The sequence below is a fragment of the Carassius gibelio genome, chromosome B7 (genome assembly GCF_023724105.1).
Source record: "Carassius gibelio isolate Cgi1373 ecotype wild population from Czech Republic chromosome B7, carGib1.2-hapl.c, whole genome shotgun sequence".
In the NCBI taxonomy this organism is placed as follows: domain Eukaryota; kingdom Metazoa; phylum Chordata; class Actinopteri; order Cypriniformes; family Cyprinidae; genus Carassius; species Carassius gibelio.
The window spans coordinates 37055495-37082219 of record NC_068402.1 but is presented as its reverse complement, the minus strand read 5'-3'; the positions used below and the strand labels follow the sequence as shown (position 1 = coordinate 37082219).

The following is a 26725-nucleotide window of genomic DNA, read 5'->3' as shown; positions in this document are numbered from 1 at the left end:
GAAAGGTAAAGATAGTGTTTTATTAGTTCATTTATTTAGTCTTGGTTTATCTGAAAGGTGGAGTGGATCCCATGCGGTGTTTCCAGGTGCTTGTTGGCTTCAGGCAGAACGAACAGCAGTATAAATCAGATTCAAGTTACACGTACTGAAGAAACAGAAGAAATACATGAGGATGCTGACAGAAGAGAGAAAGAGTCAGACCCAGAGAAGAAACACAAACAAATCCTGGTAACACTTCACAAAGTCGGATTTGTTAACATTAATGTATTACCTAACATGAACTAGAAATCAGCAGAATATTTATAAACTTGCTTAACTTTACGGTCTCCTTGATGCACAATACCGTACGCAATAATAGTACTGTGCATGATTACAAGCCACTAACCTTACATTTGATAGTAAATACATGTTAATTAATAACACCGAGCTTAATTGCATAATAACAGTGTAACACAAACACTTTAAAATAGTGTAATCAAATTTGATAGCTTTTTTAAACAATTGTTTATTCATGTTTATTTCAGCACGTTAACTATAACCTGATTTTAAATGCATTAGTAAGTGTTAAAACTCAACTACGATTAAAGACTAAATGCAAATGTTTAAGTATTGTTCATTGTTAACTTGTGCCAATATTAACTATTAAAACCTTATTGTAAAGTGTCACCAACATCCCAAACTAGAGTTTCACTTCATAATCATCTGAAGGAAAACTAATGCATCGCGCTTGTTTTGCATCGGATCTTCCTTCTTTATTTACGGCTCTGTAGCAACATCTCTGCAGCAGCAGCCTCTGAATAACGAGGAGGCGAGGGTTGCATTCATTTCCTAAAAGCTTGCAAAGCATTATAGTTATTGACCCGTTGTCACAGACCACATCACACACTACCACACACACACACAACCTGCTGACCAACAACAACAAAAAACACTTATCTTTTAAAGAAACGTCTGTGAGGGTGAATTTACAATAAACCGCTTGAAAATCAAAAGAAACACCTCCAGTAACGAGCATTGAGCTCAATGACCGACAGAACAACACTGATCAAGAAATATGCAAATGCAAACTTGTGTAATAAAAGTGTGATTCTCAAGGGTTTTGTAACCGGTAACAAAACCAAACCTTCCAGAGGAAACTCTCCATTCTGGTCTCTTATATTCACAGAACATCGAAGTCAACAGTTAATTAAAAAACACTTAGGATCAAAAAAATAATAATTCAATAAAACCCTAAAACCTCCTAAAAATATACACTACCGGTCAAGAGTCTGGAATAATTGTGTTTGTTTGTGGAAGAAGACGTCTCTTCTGCTCAGTAAGTGCAGTGATATGAAATTTTACAAATTGTTTTCTATTTGAATACACTAAAAAAAGTCATTTATTCCTGTGATCAAATCTGTATTTTCAGGATCATTACTCCAGTCTTCAGCATATATATATATATATATATATATATATATATATATATATATATATATATATATATATATATATAATCTAAATATATGTAAGATCATTTTTGATCATTTTAGCGTGCCCTTGAGCACCAGTAATTCCCCATCAATAATAACTGAGCAGCATATCATCATAATCAAGTGATTTCTGAAGATCTGGTGACACTGAAGACTGGAGGAATGATGCTGAAAATACAGCGCTGCATCACAGGAATGCATGACATTATACAACATTCACTTAGAAAACAGCTGTTTTAAACTAATAATATTGCACTGTTTTTACTGTATTTTTAACAAATAAGCGCCGCCTTGTTGAGCAGAAGAGACTCAGTTCTAAAACATTTAAAAGTCTAAATTATTCCAAACTAGTGCAGATGGTCAGATAGGTTAAGAGCAAAGGAGCGAGAGGAAAGACAGACAGACAGATAAAGTGATAAATTCATCATCTGAACTCTTCTCTATGACAGAGAGAGAGAGAGAGAGAGAGAGAGAGAAGGGGGTTAAGCGTGTTGGCGATCACATCTCACTGCTTCTCCTCCTCAGCATCTTGCAGCGCAGGTTTATTTTGTTCTTCACCTGAAAGAGAAGAGTCTGTGTTATTCCAGTGGCTGCACACCAGAAGACAAACTCCACACCTGACATGTTTAGAGCCTGAAACACACAGCTGAAGTCAACCCACACACACACACACAGAGAAAGTGCATCTGTGAGAGAGAACTAGCCACAGATCCTACAAACCAGCAGGTTTAGGAAGGAATTACATTCACTGTATTTAGTCAACACTGCTTTTTTAAGCCCAAGAAACTGTGTTTTAACACCATGGCGGAATCTTTTTTCATGACGAAAACCATAGTTGAGTTGTTAAAAGTGATGGAAACGGTACACTTGGAGTAAGTTACAGAGATAGAAACAATGACATTTAAGATCCACTTTTCCAACATTATAAAATTAAATTTGAACTTCTAGACTTCTAGACAATGCATTCATTTCTAACCAAAGAGGTTTTTCTTTTATCATAATCGTTTTCATCACTATACCAATTACTTTATTCACAACGTAAACCATATTTGTGTTTTAAAAACTATAGAAACTATAAATTATAGGAATAGAAGCTAAAGATATTTAGATAATGTTTGATTAAATCCTTTTGAAGAGTATCAACAGATTAAAACAATGTTATACTTCAAACAATGCAATATTTTTAATGCAATAAGGAATTTACTAGCTATTCAAAATTTTCTTAAAAGGAGTAGAAATATTAGAATACAATAAAACATTTTGAATTTGATATAAAAAAAAGAAAAGGTAACACTTTATTTAAGGTGTCCTTGTAACATCTGTTACATGTACTCGGGTCAAAGACGAAATAGTGTAATACTGCTTTAAATTGTTTTACATTTTGTTTAATTGCAATTTTGTTTTGGTTTTTATGAGCAAAGAAATTAATCTTACATTTTCCCCTGATTTACAGAAGACACCCAGTAAATGACATTCAGTGGAACAATCTTGGCAGACTTATTTACAACAAAAATATATTTATGACATATTAAGAGATGAATTACTTTCACCCCAAATATTAATTAGTGGTAATTTTAAATTTTTTTATATTTGCCACTGTCCTAAGTGTTGCCCATTTGTCAGTAAGAGTTTTTTTTTACTTATTTAAAAGACAGTAAAATTTAATATGCTCCCTTATTCTTTTACATATTTTAATATGCACACATCAGATTAAACATGTGGTTTACATGACTACATAAATAGTGTTACATTGAATGACAATATAACATTTCAACCAAATTTTTACATTTTATTCTTTTCAAACTTATTTGAAACCTTAAAAGTAGACACTTTACTCACATTTAATGTGCTTTCTATGAACATAAAATCACTTTTGTAAAATTATTCTAATGCACTTTAAAGAGGATTTTCTCAAGATTTCGATTTTTTTGAAGGTTTTCTAAGGTTCTTTAAAAATTTGTCACTATACCAAATCTTTTGTTTTTGTATTTCAAACTACAGAATTTGGGATTCCATGGCTTGTGGCCTAACTGAAAAAACAAGACAAATATAGTGCTTGATTTTTGCAGTGCACAGTAATGATGAGCGCTCCTCTGTCTCACCGTCTCCCTGTGTGTCTGAGGTCCAGAGCGTCAGGTTGTCCCGCAACAGCTGCATGATGAGCGTCGAGTCCTTGTAACTGTCCTCACTCAGCGTGTCCAGCTCCGCGATCGCATCGTCAAACGCTGCCTTCGCCAACCTGTTGGAGGAGCGAGTCAAGCTTATCAATGTGCTCCTCAATCAGGGCTGCAGGACGAAGTGCTCAAATCAATACAAATATTAAACCGTCTCATCCATAGGTGTGTGTGCATATTAATATGGGACAGAAGCAAGCTAGCGTCAAACACTACACAGTTTGAGTGAGGAGAGAAGCAGCTCAACCTGCAGGCTCGGTCGGGGGAGTTCAGGATCTCGTAGTAGAAGACAGAGAAGTTGAGAGCGAGTCCGAGCCGGATGGGATGTGTGGGCGGGAGCTCAATCATGGCGATGTCACTGGCAGCTTTATACGCCACCAGACTGTTCTCCGCTGCTTCCTTCCTGTCATTACCTGTGGCAAACTCTGCTAGGTACCGGTGGTAGTCGCCCTTCCTGCAGACACACACACACACACACCAAATGAAGTGTGTCAAAAGACCCAGTATCTTCTAATTAGCTACAATGATTATTCTGAGATCTTGCTATCAGAAATGTGTTCAAGACTACACAAAACCACTAGAATGAAGAAAGCAGACTACTGTAGGCCAGAACGTTAAAATGCACACATGCACATTTTTAGGGTGTTCCATATTTGGGTGTACTGTCCCTTTAAGTATTATGCACTTAAAGGGACAGTACACCCAAATATGTCCAGTTCACAATTAAATAATTCTTTTGAAACGGTTCTTTTTTAAATGAGCTGAAATAGCGGCATATTCGAGCTTATGAATGAACCATAACATTATAACAGACTTGAATTGAAGGACGATGAGCTGCTGATGTGCAGACATGAACAAAGCAATCGAAAGAAGAGGTTTCTATGGTTTCTCATTGCTTGTATAAAAAGGTGGGATGATGAGTTTGTTCACCTTAAATGCTTTAGACATGCAAAACATCCACGTTTTGCATCATTACTGTGTGCTTTAATAATATAGATGCATATGCATTACATCATTGCATGATTATGTAAACAGACTGGTGAATCAGTTGTCCAAAACAAGCAGTTCACAGAAAAGAATCGTATTTCCCCGTTAGCCTGAGGCTCTGGATCACAGGAGATTATGTAATATATATATATAATGTTCAGTTTCTTGCACAGACTGATGGTTTTGTTTCATAAGACCTCAATATATCATCGGGTGCTCATTTTGTGTTACGATTTGTTTGTTTTTTTTTACTTAAGAAAGTGCATGCATTCAGGACTTCATAGGTCCCTCAGATGAGTGAGGTTCTGTGTGCTAAATACATGGCTTTATGTCTGTAGAGCATGGAACTATTCCCTCATGTAGCTCATGGATTTGAGTTCCTAGAAACATGCATGATTATTAACTTCATACCTTGAAGCATACTAATCTGCTCACATGTACTTTGTTTCGTCAAACACCTACATTTTGTAGTAGAAGACTTTGGATTCTCCCGTGTTGGCAGCAGGAATGAGGTGTTTGTCCAGGACATCCAGTATGTCACTGCAAACAGATTTCAGCTCATTCTCAACCTGCAAAACAGAAGAGAACCGCAGAGTAATGATGGCCTTACTGCACACATGAATCCACAGAGCTCACAACTCAAGCCATTTCAGGTTATGGGTTGATGTAGAAAAGGAGAAAAAGCATTAAGCAATTATAAACAATTATCTAAATGTTTGTATGTTTTTAAAACTACCTTATTAATCAGTGACAATGTAAGAAAAATTTGTTTTTGTGGTGTTAATTATTATTGTGCCATTTATCTTCATGTAGCATCAATATTTCGGTCAGGTATATTTTAGAACTTCTATCGTTTACTATTAGGGTTGCAAAAGGGTGGAAAAATTCCGGAAACTTTCAAAAAAAAAAAAAAAAAAAAATCCCTGGAATATTCCAAAAATAAAATCCTGTAAAGTTCCGGAAACTTCTGGAATGTTTCAGAAGTTAACTGGAAATTTTCCACCTTTTTGCTTTTATTAATTATAAAACATTGGCTTTACATGGGTATGGATGCACTTCTTTTTTACTTTTAAGTTATATATATAAATAAATATATATATTTATTTATTTATTTTTTTGCAAAGATGGGAATATTCTAGAAGTTTGTGTAACACTCTGGAATATTCTAGTGCTTTCTGGAACAATCCAGAAGATTGTGGGACTGGTCATAAAAAAGAAAAGTCATCCAATAAATGAACACTTTTAAAGTTCTGCACGACTCTCTTTTGGTATCTGTTTGTTTAACTGTTGTTAGCTCAGTATTAACACGTACCATATCAATTTTATGCTTGAGTAATAACAGACCAGCGTGTATAAGTTGTACAAATATGTATTTCTCATGCACTATTAATGATGCACAAAAAGTAATGTGCTTTTCATATGCAGCACGTCAAACTTCAGTAAGGAACACTAGTCCACTAAATCCACCGTCTAGCATTTGAAAATAACTTGAGCACACAGAATGATTACAGTGTAAGAAATCATAACCGGAGATGAACGGTCACTGGTTTGTGTTTATGCTGAGGAGTTTCTTCTGCACGCGTCTCACCGCTTGTCTGTATTCCCGGATCATCTTGAGCTTGCCCTCTCCTCCCTTGCTCTCCTCTTTCTGCTCGATGCTGCTGATGATCCTCCAGGAGGCTCGTCGAGCGCCGATCACGTTCTTATACGCCACCGATAACAGGTTTCTCTCCTCTACGGTCAGCTCTGTGTCCTTTCCTGCGACGCTCTTCATGGACTCCACCATTTCTGAAACACAGAGAATAATCATCCTAAGATCTGGAGGAAAAAACACAAATTTAGTGCATAACAAAATTCAATGCATGGGTGGTTTAAAAAGAAAGTACATGTCAAAAGATAAAATATTTAATTAATACTTGAAGCAGATGCAGTACACTCATTTATCTCAAGACATTATTCTTCTGCATGCATTATATTTAGTTTAAATGGTAAAGTCTCAATGACAGAAACAGTGACAGATCTTTTATTTTGTATTGTGATGTGCATAATAAGATTATAGTCTATAGAAGCAGAGATCAACCAATAAATGGTTTTACCAATATCTTTCCCAATATTAATGCATTTTAAGGATCTCTTTTGTAGCATTGGATCCACCGATTCATTCTGCCATCTTGTGGATGTTTCGTGAATTTCATGCAAGATTGAAAGAAAGAAAAAGGCCTTGCTCTAATAAATTGTATTAAACATGACAGCCTTATTGCACAAATTATGTGTGTTGCATAAATGCTTGATTATGCATTTTAAGCTTGGTTCTAAAATAAATATCAACAAACTCAAAAACCCAAATCACGCTCTCTCTCTCAAGTCAAATAACTTTCCAAGACTTTATTCCAAGAATAAAGTATTGAATGAGTGCATGTTGGAAAAAAAACTAAAAAACTATTTATTGCTCTGTCATCCACAATGCATATCAGTTTTTGCCTTGTTCATCAGTCATCTAAGAGATTTATAATGCCTGCTGTACTTGGTAATGCATCAAAGCTCAAATTTGAGTATCTTTCTATCTAGATGTTTGTTTGTGCATATCTGAAAAATCATATGAATCTATAAAGATTAATTGTAAAAACTTGTAAAAGTAAATGAATCTCTTTTATAATTCTTTTATCCAAAGTGCCGTGTCATTCTCAATAGTCCATGAAGAAAGCACAGCACATCATTTCAAAGCTCTCTCAAATGTGGGAAATTGCATATGTAATGCACCAATGAAAACTATGAGAAACACTATGCAGTGTCCCACAAGTGAGCATAAAAACACCCATTATATTTGACCAACCCACAATCGATAAGTGCAGAATAAACAGATGGATTCAGGCCGAGTCATTATTGCATCACCTAAAATCTGGACCCAGTCCGATTATTATTTACTTATTCAGGTCATTTCTAGCGAAATTAAAACAGGGTATCAATCAGTGCGTTTAAATGCTGCACATTCTTTGAATCACAAGCTCTTTTAGATCAAGTCAATCTAATTCTAGTGCAGTATCAGATCAATCATCCACAGACAGTTGTTGACAAGAGAAGCACAGATTGACTTCAGTTCAGTGCTGAGGCTGGCTTGAGTTAGTTTAGGCCTTAACAAACATCTCTCGTGTTTGTCTTCGCATGTCGCCTGCAGAGACACGTGTGAACGGATAACGCTTCGTTTTTTGGGTTCATCACACAGTTTTATCAGTAAATCGACATCCCTATGATGTAATTCAAATGCGTGACAACACAACCTGACAAAACATATCAACTCACCGTCGTATCTCTCGGCTTGTTCTGCTAGCTTAGCCTGGTAAACCAAGTGCTCTCGGTCTGCCATGTTGCCGGGGACCGGAGGAGGTGGAAAACCGACGGTAAAAGACGCTGTGTGTTTGTGAAGACGGGCGCAGAGTAAAAGCAGCCTAAAATCCTCGTATCCTACCGGCGACTAAATATGGCGACAAAACTGCATCCGGGAAACTAGCTCTGAGTCCTGCGCACTTCCTTCGCGACGGATGTGGAAACGGATTTGCCAGTTTTTTTTTTTGTGACGTTCGTCACATAAATAAATCAATAAAATGGGTAGACGTTTAATAATTTAAAAGCTTCAGTAATCGTGAATGATTTTTTACTTGTCGAAATTTCAGTTCCACATATCTGCTAGCAATGTGTAATTAAATTATGACTCATACTATTAATAAGATTGAATCCTTAATTGGTTTCTAATTACATCTTAATATTTACATCATTAGAAATATCCAGAATGTATTTTGATCTGAAATTAAATGTAAAACTCAAATTACTTGAATATGTCCTTTACAGGATAAAAAGGAAACCCTTACCCAATGTAGTCATTTATTTCAATAAGAAGTGTTATATGACAAGCCAATTTATAAGCACAGCTCACAGACTGAAGTAGTCTAAGTCTTTAGTTCTTTTAATTTAGATGATTTTGGCTCACATTTAACAAAAACCTAAAAAAAATCTCAACAAATTAGAATATGATGACATGCCAATCAGATAATCAACTCAAAACACCTGCAAAGGTTTTCTGAGCCTTCAAAATGGTCTCTGACAATCATTGACACCTTTCACAAGGAGTGTAAGTCACAGAAATTGTCAATAAGCTGGCTGTTCACAGAGTGCTGTATCCAAGCATGTTAACAGAAAGTTGAGTGGAAGGGAAAAGTGTGGAAGAAAAAGATGCACAACCAACAGAGAGAACCCCAGCCTTATGAGGATTGTCGAGCAAATGGTACATAAGAATTTGAGTGAACTTCACAAGGAATGGATTGAGGCTGGGGTCAAGGCATCAAGAGCCACCAAACATAGATGTGTCAAGAAAGTTGGCTACAGTTGTTGTATTCCTCTTGTTAAGCCACTCCTGAAACACAGAAAAAGAGGTTTCTTACCTGGGCTAAGGATAAGAAGATCTGGACTGTTGCCCAGTGGCCCAAGTCCTCTCTTCAGATGAGAGCAAGTTTTGTATTTCATTTGGAAACCAAGGTCCTAGAGTCTGGAGGAAGGGTGGAGAAGCTCATAGCCCAAGTTGCTTGAAATCTACTGTTAAGTTTCCACAGTCTGTGATTTGGGGTGCAATGTCATCTGCTGGTGTTGGTCCATTGTGTTTTTTGAAGATGCCGATTTAATTTTCCAGCAGGATTTGGCACCTGCCTACACTGCCAAAAGCACCAAAGGTTGGTTAAAAGACCAGCAAACTCACCAGACCTGAACCCCAGAGAGAATCTATGGGGTATCGTCAAGAGGAAAATGAGAAACAAGACAAAAAAATGCAGATGAGCTGAAGGCCACTGTCAAAGCAGTGCCACAAACTGATCACCTCCATGCCATGCCGAATTGAGGCAGTAATTAAAGCAAAAGGAGCCCCTACCAAATATTGAGTACATGTACAATAAATCAACATAATTTCCAGAAGAATTTTGGTTTTATTAAGTATTCTTATTTGTTGAGAATGAATTGGTGGGTTTTTGTTAAATGTGAGCCAAAATCATCACAATTAAGAGAACCAAAGACTTCACCTACTTCAGTCTGTGTGCACTGAATTTATTTAATACACTAGTTTCACAAATTGAGTTGAAGGGACAATACTATAGAAATACTTGGATATATTTTAGAGTAATGTGCCGTTTTGTTGCCAGCTATATTGACAATAGTTATTTTCATAGGATAGTAAATATATTCTCCTATACAAGCAGCACATTGACTACTCTAAAATATATCCAAGTTTCATTTCTATAGTATTGTCCCTTGAGACGATATACTAATATGGTTGCTGAAATCTGAGGGGTGTACTCACTTTCGTGAGATACTCCGTATATAATTTTCACACAATGAGGTACTGAAATTATTTACCTTTTCATAACTTCAGTTTATAAAGTTTTAATTATATTATTAATTATAATTATATTTAATTATTATTTTATATTTCATATTAAATTATAAGGCATTTGAGAAGAAAGAAAATGAAGGCATGGGAAAACGTTTCAAAGTCAGTTTTAATTCAATTTTTACTTAAGAAAATGAAAAGACTGAAGCCCTGTACTGTTTATTACTCATATTTAAAGGATAGCTCACCCCAAAAAAAGGAAAATGCAAACAGGATTTACTCACACTGGTGTTTCTCTAATAAAACTAACTGTAACATAAGGCGTATCCAGCTTATGCCCACTCACTCCAGAATGACCCTGCTCTTACCATTCACCTGTTTTAACATAAACATGTTGAGAACTTCTGCATATGGATGCAAGAAATATAAAAGCAGAAGAAGGTAAGTAAAAACCTCGCTTATACATGATCTGCTCAAACTTTTCTGATAGATTACGATAGTCTTATACTAAATGGTCTCTTCTCCTCTTGGTCATTTATCTACTTAATTACATTTTGCAATGAATGCAAAAGCAAAATTAAAGTAAACCCACTGCAAATTTATTTAGTGCATAAGGGGCATGTTGTTTGGCATAAAGATGATCCTCGCCCCTTTCACCGGTCATCTGTGGAGAGGTACCAAGTTGCACCTATAGACAGCAGAATAAAAAGGCCACTAGTGATGATATTCAATTGTTTTTCAACAGAGTTCTTTAAAGCCTTTACATTTTCCTTATTAAATTGAATAAAAACAATATAAAGACATTACTTACCCCAGTAGTCCTCTACCAGACCATTGCTTCGGAGTCAAATTAAGATGCACTTCTTGTCCACTTCGAATAACTCCCACACGAAGGGATTTCTACAGGGAACAGAAAACAACAGAGAAAAAATTAAACCGAATCATGTAGCGTATGATCAGGAGTGTAACGTATTAAAAAAATAAGTAAATGCACTACAGTTTTAATTGAAAGGAAAGAGTTTGGAGGTACAACAAACCCCTTCACTGTGTTGGACAACAGAAGCGACGTCACGCAGATTCCTGAAGTTTTGTGTGTTTACAGACCCAAACTCTATAACCTCATCTCCAACTCGCAGACCCTACAAACAGAGGACAACAGCTGCATCATCAGTTTCTGTATAGACTCAAAAGAGACTACTACGAAATGAAATTAACCTTGCGAGCGGCAGCTTAGAAGAACAAAATTAACATGTCATCAGTATAATGTAATCATTTTAAATGTACATGATCTTGTAGTCAACATGAAAGCATTCTAAAAGCTGCGACCTATTTTATTTCTCTAATGTTGCATATTCATTTACAAGCAAAGGGTTTTAACTGTTAAAGCTGCAGTAGGTAACTTTGGTAAAAATATATTTTTTACATATTTGTTAAACCTGTCAGTATGTCCTGACAGTAACATATGAGACAGATAATCTGTGAAAAAAAATCAAGCTCCTCTGGCTCCTCCCAGTGTCCTATTGCCATTTGCAGAGATTCATCCGCTCCCAGTAAAAAACAACCAATCAGAGCTGTGGTCCGTAACTTTGTTTGTGTTCAAAATGTAGAATTTTTTTATGCATTTAGCAGACGCTTTTATCCAAAGCGACTTACAGTGCATTCAGGCTATCAATTTTTACATATCATGTGTTCCCGTGGAATCAAACCCTTAACCTTGCGCTTGCTCGCTTGCTAACGCAGTGCTCTACCAGTTGAGCTACAGGAACACGATTATGAAAATTAAAATTGAAATTAAAATTGAACCCTCTGGAGTCTAAGGGTATTTTTGGGGCCTGGAGAAGTTTTGTCATACCCTGATATTTGTGCGTTTTTCAGTTTCTTATAAATATCTAAATGGGTAAAGTCTAATATCACTGTAATCAGCACAAACTGGGCTATTATAATATGTGAAATGCACGCATGTACATGATTTTATTCTTGAGAAAAAAAAAAGTTATGCATGGTTAGTGAAAATGTTGCGAACTGGAGCTTGTAGCCTAGAATTTATCTTTCGAAATGATGTGAAAATAATCTTGTTTACTCACTCACAGAAAACAATATATTGATTTAAATTTTCTAAGACACTTTTTGTTGGTAAAAGTCATACACGAGTAGGCGTCAACTATCATGAATATCATTGTGATTTACACCTGAGAAGACAAAGGCCTGCATAATGAGCTGCATAATGAGCCTCTCATTCAACTGTGCCACTGTGAGTGTGGAGTTACAAGAAAAAATTTGAGAATAAAACAAATCTATATGATATAATCTATATAATATAATGTTTGCAGTTTATTAAGAATATATTTAATTATCCCACAACATAATTTAATATCCACTTGGGGGAGCAGTTAAACAGTTTATTTAGGGACAATCAAAGCTTACTTTCAAACTAATTTTAGGCATCCTTACTCCAGTCACACAATCCTTCAGAAATCCTTTTAACAATCTTATTTTCTACCAAATAAACCCCATTTATTATCATCATCATTATTATTATTATTATTATTATTAATGTTGAAAAGAGCTGATAATATTTTTCAGGTTTTTTTAGGGGGAATAAATCGAAAGAACTGCATTGTTTTTACATTTGTTAGAGTTATCTCTATTTGTCACATTTATATTATTTACATCAAGCTTTTGAATGGTATAGTATTGTATACTGTTATTGAAACTTCATAATGTTTCACTTGATTATACATTTAGTTAGGAATTATAGTTTGTAAAAAGTATTTGGAAAAAGTCTAACTAGTAAAATGTTTACACGTTATGTGAAAACTAGTACAAATAAATAAAAAGAGACTTACTCATGTTTATGATCTCTGCTGAATAAAGTGCTTCATTCTTTTTTCTGTTGAAATCCATTTCTCAAATCCTCAACCACATCACGTTTGGGGTAAATTATGTCTTATTCCTCTCATCACGAAGCAAACAGTAAAATAAAATAAAAACTTGAAGAATAGTCTGGCTGCTTTTTCTTCTGTGTGGGCGTATTCAAGCCGCGCGCTTCAGTTTGAATCTGAATATCGCGTTCAGCGCGGGGGCGTGGTCACATTAGATATAATGAAGGGAGACATGAAAAACAGACATTGCGTTTTTTTCATATGGATTACTTTATCACAGAATATCTGTTTTCGGCAGCACTTGTTTAGTTTAAAAGTAGACATGCCAAGCTTTCTATAGATATGTCTCTCATGTCTCTTTGTTGAGTATTCACGGAGTTACACTTCATTTTAATGACTTGTTTGTACATGACGATCAGCGGAGACAAAGGCTGCAGACAGCGCACCTTGTTTGTTATCTTTATTTTATAAGTGCACAAAGGTTTTTTGTTATTATGTCTGTATCCAAAAAAAAGTAGACCCTTAACAGATTCGATTGGTGTATTGCTCTTATCTGTACAATTAAAACTGAAAGTGTAATTTAAGTTATTTTCGGGGTTATCAGGAGAAAATGACTCAAAAACACATATATGCGTTAATCGACTTCAAAGGGTTAATGAAAATTTTAGAAAAATGTATATAATAAGCGAGTACACCATGAATCCATTTTCCAAACCGTGTTTTTGGCTTGTCCTGAATCACTAGGGTGCACCTATAATATGTTTATATTCTGACTATTTTAGATTGCTTCGGGGATACCGCGGCGGAGTAACCCAGTACCTTTGTGATTCTTCATAGACATAAACAGAGAGAAGTAGTTCCGGCTACAATGTTCTTCCGCAAGACGCAAGCAGTTCTGTTTATTAACCGCTAGAGCATCAAAAGTTACCTACCGCAGCTTTATGTCAGAAGTGGGACACAAACTCACGGCCTGAAAAGCAGGGGAGCCCGGTGTGACGGCATCCAGAAGTGCAAACGGAGCTGGAAGAGACACGCTCGGCTCAGTGACTTCCTTCTTTGTCTCCTCTTTCTCAGGTTTGACCCTTGCTGAGGCATGCAGCTTATGAAGGGCCTCCTCGATCTCCACCATGATTGCCTTGTGATCATTCTGTAAACCTTAAAAATGGTATTTAAAAAGAATTAAGATCTTGAAAAGTTACAGAAATGGCAAATGATAGATATATAAATAGAGAGAGAGTGGGGGGGGGATTAAATCAGTATATTAGAATGATTTCTGAAGATCATTCGACACTGAAGACTGGAGAAATGATGCTGAAAATACAGCTTTAATCACAGAAATAAATTACAATTTACAGTATATTCACATAGAAACAATCATTCTAAACTGTAAAAATACATAATATTATAGATTTTACTGTGTTTTTGATTGAATAATTGCAGCCTTGGTAAGAGAAGGAACTTCTTTCAAAAACGTTAAGAAATCGTTTATGAAATATTGTAATCAGATTGTACAATGACACCAATATTTGACATTGCTATTCATGTGCAGGATGAACAAGCTTCAGTATGTCACTGAATGTCATTTTAGTGGGTGTTTTCTGCAAATCATTACAAAAATTAAATGATAATTAAAAATGAATATGAAATACTATAATCATGATACCTTGTCTGTTCAATGTCATGAAAAGGCGTAAGAACATTCATCAGAATCATTTAACACATAAGTGAAAAGTGTACTCACAGGAGATATTGTGCCTCGCTGTTCGGACCTTGTACAAATCCACATCTGCACGAGGAAAGCCTTCCTCATCCACCAGAGGAGCGTCCATGCCTACACCGTCCTGCCGGCAAACACCAATTACCACAGCATTAAACCAATTCTGCACATGTGAGAAGTGCAGACTGGGCTTATGAGCTACATGGGTCAATCACACTGTTGTCCTATCTAATATTCAAAATAGATTGGTGGGAATGGGAACTGATATTATAGAGATGTCTTTTATTTAATGTAAAAAAAAGAAAGAAAAAGGACTTGAAAATGTAACAGAAAGATTAAAGTTCAAGGCTTAATAATGTACTTAAATGTAAAAAAAAAAAACAAACAACAAAAAAACTATACTTTAGAAACTTAGTCTAGAAACAATTAACAGAATGTTTAAAAATATGTTGTCTAGTCAAACCAACACTCTTGTTAGTCCTTACGGAAATTAACCATGGTTTTATTACGTAGAAGTCTAGTGTTTTTGGCAGATTACTATTTGTATAACAACTACCATTTTTAATACCATGTTTAAACTATAGTTAATGTTGCAAAACCATGGTTAAATTGTACTTTAACCACATAAACCAGTTTTTTTCTTTTTTGTAGCAGGTTTAATTTTCGTGAGGGTATTTTAGAATTTACAAAACTGAAAACTGTGTGTGCATACTGTATTTTGTAAACGTAATATATTTTATTAATTTTGGCATTAATTTTAAGATACAGTATTTCACTGTTTTGGTGAACCATTTAATAAAATAAAACTGTAAAGTATAAATGGCATTTATATTTAGGCCGCAATCACATTTCCCTCATTATTGTAAGTTAGTTCTTGTTTACACGTTAAACGTTACACGCTTTCCAAATGCAGTGAAGTTTCGCAAGGCACGATACATGAACGTAATTTTCGAGCGCCAAAGCCGTATTTGATCGTTACAGCGTCAAAATATAAACGGTTAAACTTTTAAAACCGTTGCGTTCAAATCCACTTCATCTGTTGCGATCGCGTTCTGTGATAGCGACCGAATAAACAGCTTCCAAGCAGCCAGCAAAGTGTCTCTTTGTGTTTAATAAGACAAAACACATTTAAATGTATAGATATAGATATTGTGTAGGTATAGGTATATGGTTTAAACTTACGGTTTGGAGCATGTCGTGGTATGCTTTAATTTGCTCTTCAATGTCATCCTTTCTCTTTATCAGTAGTCGAACATCCTCTTCAGTAACATTTGTCTTACCAGCGTTGTTTTCCTCGGTCATTTTCATCACAAGTGCTGCCAAAACGCGACGGAATGGTCTTTATTAAAGTAATGTATAAGTGCTCATTAGCTATAGATGCTGGGTATTTTATTTCAACAAACCTTCCAAACGTTCTCTCCAAAATGATTCAACAAATAGAAGCAATGGAAAGTACTAGTTGCTTGCTGATCCGATTTCTTCTGTGGATTCACTGACGGGTTGTAAACGAACTAAACGATTCATTACTGCCGCCTATGTGTCGGAGTTTATTTATGGCCCTTGAATTCCATGGGGACTAATCTTTTTGTAATCCATGTATTTAAAAGAATTGTTCTAACAAAGCGATTCATTAGATTGAATCGGACTTTCGAAAGCAGCCAGACCCTTCTCAAGCTACCAGGGGGGCAGGGTTTCATGTTTTTTTGAAGCACCCCTGGGCGCCGCCATTGGTTAGCGGACCCCTACCTGCTGTTGGCATTCCATTGACTTCCATTCATTTTGGCGTCACTTTGACAGCGAATAACTTTACATCTGAGGCGTTTAAAGACTAAATTTGTCCATTTATTGTTTCTAAAAAAAACACGAACATGCATAAAAGGCTCCATTACCTTGTATCTAAGGGGTAAGGGGTAAGGGGTAAGGGGTAAGGGGTGGTGTTGGCGCAGTGGATAAGATGCATTACTTTGGTGTGAAAGACCCGGGTTCAAATCCTCTGTGAGACACCAGGGTCAATATCACTGTAGGGTTCCTTTTGGTGTCCTGACCATAAATAACTCATTTGCCATGATAACTCAGCATACAAATGACTATGAAAGGTGTGTTATATTAGGCTAAGTTTTTTTTTTTTATTCAAAACAGAAGCATTACTTGGCTCTTTAGATACATTTTCAATATTTTCTTTAGTTTTGTATGAGAGGATGTATGTTGTTTTGCTATGTCCCAGGCACTGCTCATTAAATTTGAACGTTTAATGTTAATGTCAATATTTTTATTTAATAAAAAAAGAAGAGTTTGTCCATGTCCCTTGAATGGTTGTCCACCCTGTCGTATTGCGGAATCTGTCCCTTTAAGAAGAGGCCATCACCATTAGTGACATCATTGCAACAGATTTTTTATATCTTCAGTGGCTGGAATTTCAACTGCTGAGGTGAGTCGCAGTTGACTTTTCAACCGACAAATTTTCTTCATAGAAGTTTGCTTACTTGTTTTGCCAAAGCTTAACATGTCCACCCTGTCACCATAAAATATACAGGAAGTGATTAAAATACAATATTTTCAAAATATGTTAAGTTTAAGTTTAAATATACCAAATTCTCTTCAACAACCAGACTAGCTATTTAGCTAGTCACAGTTTGTTGTAAGCTAATATGCTAATTGAAGCTCAAAATCTCCACCCTGTCGGCCACTAGACTCGATGGGGTGGACAAAGCATTCATTTGTAGTTAATATTGCAATTTATAGAAATGTTATATTACATTTTATAGAAACATCTGCTGTAGATAATATATCAATGTGATTGAGAATGTAATTATATATTATTATTTTTTACGTTGAATAAATGTTTCATTGTTATATTTTGTCATGCTTTTTGTGTTCTGCTTTATGTGTCCACTCCGTCGTGGGCTCGTCCACCCTGTCATCTTGTCATAATATTTAAAATAATAATTTAATCATACCTATATAATCCATTGTGCTAGGTGTGGGGGCAATAACATGCAAACAAAAAACTGCGTCCAAATATTCAAATATTTCTCCAAATAAGAAAAAATACATGTGCGAATTGTATGAGTTTCTTTAAAAAAACATTGTTTACTTAAAATCTTTTATGTATTTATAATTTTAAAGCAAACAAATAACCCTGTTTAGGAAAGGGACATCATACCTTTCAGAAAGTATAATTTGTATCTTAATAGTGCAATGAAAACATATTTAACTGTAATTTATATGTCCACGACATGCTTTATGCTCTAAAAAATGACCCATAATAAAAATAAAAATAAACATTGTGGGAGCTCAGATAATATATTTATTATAGTATTTGAGTGTCTACTATTATGACATGACATAAAGTGAATTATAATCAAAATGTGTGAGTATTGTGAGGGTTGAAAGGCACTCTATGGTGATATTGACCCACCAATGTGTCCCTGAGCAAGACACTTAACCCCTAGTTGCTCCAGAAGCGTGCAACCTCTGAAAAATATAGCAATTGTAAGTCGCTTTGAATAAAAGCGTCAGATAAATGTATACAACATGTATCTTACGTTGTGGCCCCGTAGAAGCAGGTTTTGTAAAAAAAATAAGCTAACGACTGCGTCATAACCTGCGACTCTCTGTCGCACAGTAGAGAAATTACCGTATGGACAGGAGGAGAAGCTCGCTGGCAATCTTTTACTGTCTATCAGGCAATCGGGGGACGTGGAGGCATGACGTCAAGAGAAAAGCACATAGAGAGTCCATAAAAGCAACGGGACAAAATTATTCAACAACGTCTGCAAGATTCGGTGGGTGATTCAGATTTCTCTTGGCACAGCGATTAGAAGACTAACATGTTACTCACGTGACATCTACGTCATCAAGCTCGGGATATGAGGACGAAGTGAACTGGACTTTCCAAATTGGTCCGTCTCGGTTGAACAGATTCACTCAAATGACTCGAATCTACCAAAGTTACTCTGGTTACACAGTTTAGAAAGGACAGATTTAACCGAATGAATCGAATCGAATCTTTCAAAGATACATATTAGACAAAGAGGACCGTTTAGAACCAATTAAGAATGAGTAATATAACTAATGATTACTATTAAATTAAATTTATGCATTTACAGTGCATTTAGGCTATCAATCTTTACTTGTGTTCCTGGGGAATCGAACCCCCAATGCTCTACCACTTGAGCTACAGGAACACTTAGTATGGAGTAGGCTACCTTTAAAAGAAAGCGACTCAAAACAAGAAGCATATTTGTATTCAAAAGCAAATGCAGTTTTATATTAAAGATAGAAAAAAAAAGCAAAGTAAATCACTGTCACACACAGCTTGTTAGTATTGCAAAGGAGAACTACATATACAGCATCTTCATATTTACATACAAGTTACAACCAATGAAAATTATAAATATATCTTAGTTAACTTACAGCAGTTACACATGACTGGAATAAAAATAAGGACAAAGAGCACACTGTTGAATAACTGGCACCAACCCTACAAACAAATGAAGTGGTTATATAATTTAAAATGAATAAAATTAATGCATGTTTGTTCAAAAGACACTGTATAAATTGTGGAAATCTGACATCTTTTCTGAAAATCAAGGAGGGGAGGAAGAGGAACTAAACATCGTCAGCCAACAATCTGATCTGAGCTGCCAAGACCAATAAACTACTGTGTGGCCTGAACGCGCCATGAGTTTTAGCAGCAAAAACCAAGTCCTGAACCCTGGACAACTTCCTCCAAGGTGGTTTTGAGAACTCAAACACATGTGGGTTCATAACAATCCTCAAAGAAACTTTACAGAAAATAAACCTGTACAAAATAAATCCGAAAGCATCATAAACATGTCCAAATATACAGGTGAATATCACAAAAACAAAAAAACACGTCAAACTCGACCCAAAATAAAGAAACAGTTTTGCATTAAAAGTCCATTTTAGAATATGTAGCACTTTTGCAAAGTCAGATTTAAAATACAGTATTTTATTTATTTGTTGTATTATAGCAAGTAAAATGATTAAAACACTACCATGATGTATAAAAACTTTACAATTCAAATATATTACAAATGACGAGAGTCTATTATTATATTATTTGCATTACGGTATTGAGAAATAATGGGCTTACTCCTACACATTTTAACAAAACCGCATCTTATTTCTTTTTATTTTGGGGTAAACATGACCTGGACATTCTGTGACGTTCACCCATCAGTCACATTCACTTACACATTAGCATAGCCTTATTTTATAGACACTAAATCATGTGCAAGTGCAGGTTCCCCTACAGATTCTGCTTGACTGTTGTTTGTTTGGTTGCTAAATCAACTCTGAACATACTTTTAAAAAAAGAAAAGAAAAGCCAAAATCATATATATATATATATATATAAACTAGCTTCATCCTTGGAGGAGAGGGGAAAAAAAAACACTGTAATACTCTTTAAAATGGACTGTAATTATTAGAAATATTCAGTATGACTGAAAAGCAGATTCTTCATGAGTGTGTGAACTCTGTCCTTTGGCACCATCACAAACTTGTGTGTGAGTCTTTCAACAGTCCCGATGCGTTTAAAACGAAACATTAAAACATTAAAAACCCAATCCAAAGTACAGAAAGTTAATAAATACATTTCATCATGGCAAGATGAGGACTGGATGCTGACACACCTCGTGAGAAACCGACTGAACCGACAGTCCGTGGACTGAAAACATGAGCTCGCATTAGAAACAAAGAGCAGTTTACTTCACAGAGTTTCTCTCGTGTACAAAAAAAGGCTCAAAATATCTGTCAGACTCTTTCTTTTTCCTTCTCACAAGGTCTCTGTCTAGCGAGCTTCGTCCTTTTCCAGAGTTTACAAAAAAGCTGTAGCGAAGTCCGAAAGGAGAGGAGAGGCGATCCAGATGAACGGAGCGAGATGATGGAGGGTTTGTGTGCACACGTCACCGTACCGTGTTTATATGTGTATTATTGACATTTAGAGTAATGCAAAGGAAACTTTCAAGTACGAGGTCCGTCTTAAATCTATTTACAGTTAATTTGGCTGTTGGTGTATGTGTTAGCTTTCCTCTGTGTCAGTTGCTTAAGGGTGGGTGTGTGTGAATGCGTGTGTGTGTGTGTGTGTGTGTGTGTGTGTGTGTGTGTGTGTGTGTGTGTGTGTGTGTGTGTGTGTGTGTGTATGTATGTATGTATGTATGTATGTATGTATGTATGTATGTATGTATGTATGTATGTATGTATGTATGTATGTATGTATGTATATATATATATATATATATATATATATATATATATATATATATATATATATATATATATAGTAGTGCTGTCAAATGATTAATCCAAAATAAAATCACATCCAATATAATATAATTTATAATATAATAATATATGCGTCCAAAATAAAAGTTTTTGTTTACATAATATATGTATGTGTACTGTGTATATTTATGAATATGAAGAGTATATTTGCAAAAACAACTTTTCTTTTTACATTTTCAAAAATCATGTTTTATTATTGTTATCATGTTTTCATTGTTAATTCACTGTATTTAATTTTTTTTTTTACCCCTAATCAAAATAAACCAACAACAGTTAGATTGAGATGAGCTGGAATGCAAAATGAAAAAAAAAACCATGATTTTTGAAAATTGTTAAAAATGAGGTTATCCATTTTTGCAAAATAATTCTTCATATAAACTATCAACACACACACACAAAGTATGTATTTTGAAAATATTAACATGTATATATATATATATATATTTATACATTTATAATTTGTTATAATATGAAGAGTGTTTTTTTTTTGTTGCAAAAAACTGGTAACTTTTTTTTTTTATTATGTCATGTTTTTATTGTGTTAGTTAGCTGTAATTCTTAGTTATTTTTTAACCTAATCAAAATAACTTTTTTTGATTGAGATTAATTGGAATGCGCAATATAAAAAACTAAAAAAAAAAAAACTTAATTTGAGTTATCGGTTTTTGCAAATGAACTCTTTAAATATATTCCAAAAAATAAAACTAACTTTTTTCTTAAATATATACATGCATGTGTTTGTATTCACATATACATAATAAATAACACTGTATCCATGCATATATTATTATATTATAAAATATATTATATTGGATGTGATTTGTTATGGATTAATTGTTTGACAGCACTACTATATATAATATATATGTGTGTGTGTATATATATGGTCCTTACCTACCTGTTTAACTTCTAAAGACAGTGTGTATTCAAGCCTTTTTCTGCTCAGAAGTCTCTGTTCTCTCATATATGCCTGCCGTGTTTGTTAGTGGAGTTCACACTTCGCTCTCAGTCGAGGTTTTACGGTTGGGGACCCAGCCGGTGTCGGGATGTGTGCTGTGATGCGGAGCCGTCACGGCGTGGGCGGTGCTTAGACTCGAGCACTCTGATTGGTCGCCCTGCAGCAGCTGCTCGGTCTCTCCGTCGTTCAGAGAGGCGGAGCTGGCCTGTAGAGAGACCGTGTCTGTACGCATGCAGGCGTGAAGCCCGGCTCCTCGACACACCTTCAGCTGTCTCAAGTCTTCCCAGTAAAGATCCTCTCCAGAGAGCAGACACACGCCTTCCACGATGCGGATCTTCTCTTTAGTGTAGCCTGCATCACAAACACTCTGGACCTACAGACAGCATGTGAAGGGAGATTCAATTTGGCAGACATAGAATAAAAAAATTACTCCGACACCAGATATATTTTTTATATATATATACACACTGTATTATTATTATTTTTTTACTAGTAGGTGCAGAACACTATACCGAGTAGTTCATTTACAGTATGTAAGTGAGGATAGCAAAATAAAGCAAACTGTGACATGCCCAAATATTCTTCATACAGTGGACTACCAGTAAAATTTGGATCAAAAAAATATTCAGAGACTTTGACCTGACCATGTTTTGCTGCAGTGTTTTTCTTTAATTGCTAATACATCACAGACTAAATCAAATTATGCAGTGCTTGGTAACTGGTTGACCTAAATTTGTGTTATCTATTTGTGTACTCAAATATAGCTGACAATTTCAACCAAATTCATTACAAACCTTCATCTAAGTTATCTGACATTATCAAGAAAATATTTTCAGACACTTAACTGCTTGTTAACTACATTTTTTTAAATATATATTAAATGCAATTAGTTGAACTTTAGCCTGATTTCTGACCCAAAAAATAAAATTTAGCATTGCATCACTTGCTCACCAATGGATCCTCTGCAGTGAATGGGTGCCGTCAGAATGAGAGTCCAAACAGCTGATAAAAACATCACAATAATCAACAGCACTCCATTCCATCAGTTGACATTTGGAGAAGACAAACGCTTTGTGTTTGTAAGAGAAAAATCTATAAAGATGTTTTCAATTTTAAATTATCACTTTTGGCTAAGATTGAGTCCATCAGCCATAGTATTGATTTCTCCAGTGAAAAAGCCATTTCCTCTTAATCTGAAGAGAAATCTGCACAGTTTACAAGTCAAAACAGACCAAAACAGTGATGTGAAAGGACAACGGGAGATGGACTTTTTCACCGGAGGAAGTGTTATTATGGATTATAGAGTCATATTTAAGCTGGAAGCAAAGGTTTAAAGTTAAAACGATTAATGATGGATTTGTTTCTTACAAACCCATATCATTTAATTTCTCAAGATGTTAACTGATGGACTGGAGTGGTGTGGATTATTTGTGGATTACTGTGATGATTTTATCAGCTGTTTGGACTCATTCTGACAGCATAATGAACAACACAGTTGAAGTTCGCATGCACATATTATTCAATACAATTTTGCACACTTCTTTGCACTTATGCTAGTAGTATACTTATTTATGTATAGAGTACATAGTATACATTGTATATATTGTAGAACAATTACTGTAATGTATAGAATTTACACTCATCAAGTCAACATGAAACTGCACTCACAACCCATTTTACGTCTGTACTGTGATGCACTGACTGGATAGTGAACCTAATGTTGCACTTCTTTTTATGGCATTAAGAAATGCATGCGCGCACACACACACACACACACACACACACACTGCAACTTCACAAGCAATTCACGATTCATGCAGCCTCAGGCAGAATACACTAAGAAACTACTGTAGCCTATAACATTGTTTTATCATTTTAACAAATTGTAACTATAAACACCATATTTTTTGCACTCTAATGCAAAAATCTGATTACATGCAAGAAGATGCTGGGTTTGAGATCAAGCGGTTTGTCACAATCACACGGCTGACTTTAAATATGGGAAGCATTATTTTCCCGATTTGTTGAACTACCTTGATGCCATTCTGATGAAAAGAAAAAGGGGGATGTCAAAAGATGAAAGGAGAAAGGGAGTTGTAAGGATGATTGAGCTGTCATGAAGAAAAACATTGGGAAAAAAATAATAATAAGATGAGCGGGATCTGAGACTCTGTAAAATACTGCTCACGAAAAACATAAAACCAATTCATCTCGATGAGAACAATTATATCAGTCATGGCTGAAGTCAAACAGCAACAGCGCATCTGAACAATTCTTTAGTGAAATCTTCAAAGATAAGAACGATTAACACTACCTCTTTTTTATACCGCAGCTGGTTGTTTATTGCCGGTTTCTGTGCGGTCTCTATTTTAACCTCCTGTGTTGATGTCCTGTATGAAGGGTTGCTGTAAGTCAAGTTGCTCACTCCTGGATCTGCAAACTTGAATTTTTTGTGCCTTGAAAGCAAACCGTAACAACACAATCAAATATTCATCTTGAGCAGCTGAGGAAAGTAATGCATTCATAAAGTGCTTCATGAAAGCTTACCTGTAAATAATGAAGGCAGCGATGAGTATCAGGATGGCCAGTATTGACAGAGCTCCACCAATCACGTAGCTGATATGAGGGCTCTCGTCTTCATAAAGAGAAGCGTAAATGGTCAATTCATGCTTGATTTACTCGTATACAACTATTTCAAATCAGATTATTTACCACGAGGTGCAGACACCACATTGTTCTGGATGCAGTCCTCCAGATTGAGACTTGCATCTGTGCAACTGTGAGGAGAAAATGATTGGATTTTACTGACAATATTTCACTTAATTCTTAAAGAAGACATTTTTTCTCAATCTTTAATTATTATTATTATTATTATTATTAGATTGGCTAGCTGCAGTTGACTTACTTGACCCTTGACAGGCCCTGGTGAGGTTTCTGCGTGGGGTGTTTTTTGGGGGCTTGAGTACCTTTGGGGTCTTTCTCAGGAGCCGTGGGAATGTAACCAGAGACTAGTCCAAAAACAGGATGGGAATATTACACACTATTTACAGAATGCTATTTTTTATTTTGTAATTAATAATAAAGACATGCAATTATTATTCACTTGCAATGAAAAGATGCTTATAAAGGCGAAGATTTGGACTCATACGGGCATATTATTAATATTTCTAGGAAACAGAGTACTGGCTTAATCTGGTTATGATAATCAGTGTTGCACTCATTAAATACAGTTTTAAAAACTGAATGAATTGAATAAAATTAATGTAAACATTACATAAAAAACCTTTATAATGAACTGAAATTAAGTACTTCCATTACTAAAACTGATATGACATATTTCTTATTCAAATTTGTAGATAACAGAATATTGGGTTAATCTGGTTGATAATGAATGTTGGAATTGTAATCAACAAAAGCTAAACAGAATCAGAAATAAACTAATACATAATATTACTAATAAACTACTATTTATGCTAATTAATTAGTAATTCATAATAAAGACATGCAAATATAGATAAATATTAACTTGCAATGGATATTCTTAATGAGGGTATTTACATAAAATCTTATGTTTTCTTATTTAACCATTTAAAAACTGAATTGTTATCAGAAATAAATCTGATATATAAAATATATCGCATGAAAAACGTTACACTTATAAACACTTTATAAATGGCTCCTAACTGAAATAAAACTATTCTAAGTTGAAGTACTAAAATAAAAAATTAAAAACAGACAGCACATTAGAAAATTGCTCAGACTTAAATGTAAAAAAATACACCAAAATATTATTAAATACAGTAATCATAAACAATATTACAATAACACTGATGGTAAACTGGTGGATGTAAACAGTCATGTCATGAATATATTAATTTGCGTAACTTCTCAGTGTTTAAAAGTGATTTCTTGAATATTCTTGAATATAATAATTGCACATGATGAACTCACTTGTAGAGCAAGGTCTGCCGTCAGGATCATCTGGACATGCGCACACAAAACTGTTACCCCGTGCAAGACACAAGTGTGTGCAGCCCCCGTTATTCACTCCGCAATGATTCGTTCCTAGAAAGACAGGAAGTAAATCTTATGGATGCATTCGTTCAATGGTAACATTTCTTCATCACACATGATCAATGTTCGTATATCAGTGACTATCTTGAAAACATTACCGGACCAAAAAATGCTTAAAAAACACAAACTTGTTTGTACACTTGTTTATGTGCAACATTAATATTTAATATAATTACTTGAAATTTAACTGCACATAAGTATAAAATTTTGGACATCTTCCTTCTCTGGTGAAGGCATTCCAGGACTTCTCTTCAAATGAGCGAATTAATTTGTTATGAGAATTTAATTTAGTTTGTTTTAATAAGACAAACAAAATGTGCAGTGTTGGGTGCCTCAAGGACCAGTATTGGGAATTTTTTATATTATATTATATTATTATACATTTATTTATTTACTTTATTAGTTTTTTACATTTCTGGATAACTAATACAATGATAAATACAGATATCCAAAATCCCCTTTGTAACATAAATGTAAAAAAATAAAAAATAAAATAAAGTTAAATGAAATTATTGCATATTTAATCACATAATGCACCAATTGCATTGATACAAAACAATAGCCTTAATTCATTGCAATTAATCAAACAGAGAAGTATGGTAACATATATTAGCTATTAGTTTACTCTTTATTTACCTGTAGTGTCTTGCTTTAATAATAATTAAAATTCAAATGGTGCATCTCAAAATCCCTTCAAAGTGTGTGTTGTCCATAAAGTAAAAATGTAAAAATTCAGAGTAAAAATAAAGTGCACTTGTAGACTCTTCAGTTGAGTCTC

General features: G+C 34.9%; 3 protein-coding genes across 9 annotated transcripts in view; all 3 read right to left on the bottom strand.

Annotated features, from left to right (window-relative positions):
* Positions 1-8149, bottom strand: ywhae2 (tyrosine 3-monooxygenase/tryptophan 5-monooxygenase activation protein, epsilon polypeptide 2). Of its 2 annotated transcripts, none has more exons than XM_052561446.1 (6): positions 7934-8149; positions 6222-6421; positions 5096-5202; positions 3894-4100; positions 3575-3711; positions 1-2030 (listed from the first exon to the last, which is right to left on the bottom strand). In XM_052561446.1, exons 1-6 carry the CDS (start codon positions 7995-7997, stop codon positions 1978-1980), a joined length of 768 nt encoding a protein of 255 aa, XP_052417406.1. In that variant the 5' UTR covers positions 7998-8149; the 3' UTR covers positions 1-1977. The 2 variants fall into 2 exon arrangements, with proteins under 2 accessions (XP_052417406.1, XP_052417405.1); XM_052561445.1 differs by having other exon boundaries at positions 6222-6451; positions 7934-8148.
* Positions 8150-10155: 2006 nt separating this feature from the next.
* Positions 10156-16155, bottom strand: psmd9 (proteasome 26S subunit, non-ATPase 9). 2 transcript variants are annotated; one of them, XM_052559943.1, is made up of 7 exons: positions 16007-16155; positions 15786-15919; positions 14628-14727; positions 13854-14041; positions 11042-11143; positions 10816-10904; positions 10156-10692 (listed from the first exon to the last, which is right to left on the bottom strand). In XM_052559943.1, exons 2-7 carry the CDS (start codon positions 15909-15911, stop codon positions 10665-10667), a joined length of 633 nt encoding a protein of 210 aa, XP_052415903.1. In that variant the 5' UTR covers positions 15912-15919; positions 16007-16155; the 3' UTR covers positions 10156-10664. The 2 variants fall into 2 exon arrangements, with proteins under 2 accessions (XP_052415903.1, XP_052415904.1); XM_052559944.1 differs by having other exon boundaries at positions 15786-16108.
* A 5255-nt stretch (positions 16156-21410) lies between these two features.
* Positions 21411-26725, bottom strand: part of lrp4 (low density lipoprotein receptor-related protein 4) — a 78911-nt gene continuing 73596 nt past the window's right edge. For 2 of the 5 annotated variants that reach the window (XM_052562120.1, XM_052562119.1), the window contains exons 33-38: positions 25825-25938; positions 24779-24881; positions 24586-24650; positions 24421-24508; positions 24188-24329; positions 21411-22246 (exon numbers count right to left, since the gene is read on the bottom strand). In XM_052562120.1, coding sequence (XP_052418080.1) covers positions 21908-22246; positions 24188-24329; positions 24421-24508; positions 24586-24650; positions 24779-24881; positions 25825-25938 — 851 coding nt within the window. In that variant the 3' untranslated portion in view covers positions 21411-21907. Of the gene's footprint in view, positions 22247-23885; positions 23985-24187; positions 24330-24420; positions 24509-24585; positions 24651-24778; positions 24882-25824; positions 25939-26725 lie in introns of those variants that run through there. The other 3 variants (XM_052562122.1, XM_052562121.1, XM_052562123.1) reach the window with 2 other exon arrangements.

Bases quoted from the DNA above. Each gene is read 5' to 3' on its own strand.
- ywhae2 (XM_052561445.1), bottom strand. From the start codon at position 7,997: ATGGCAGACCGAGAGCACTTGGTTTACCAGGCTAAGCTAGCAGAACAA. The intron at 6,452-7,933 runs GTGAGTTGATAT...TTTTTCCTCCAG, and splicing joins ACAAGCCGAGAGATACGACG to ATCTTAGGATGATTATTCTC. The intron at 4,101-5,095 runs GTAGGTGTTTGA...GTGTGTCTGCAG, and splicing joins AAAGTCTTCTACTACAAAAT to GAAGGGCGACTACCACCGGT.
- psmd9 (XM_052559943.1), bottom strand. From the start codon at position 15,911: ATGAAAATGACCGAGGAAAACAACGCTGGTAAGACAAATGTTACTGAA. The intron at 14,042-14,627 runs GTGAGTACACTT...ACCATTTTTAAG, and splicing joins AGCGAGGCACAATATCTCCT to GTTTACAGAATGATCACAAG. The intron at 10,905-11,041 runs GTTTGTTGTACC...TGTTCCCTGTAG, and splicing joins TTGTCCAACACAGTGAAGGG to AAATCCCTTCGTGTGGGAGT.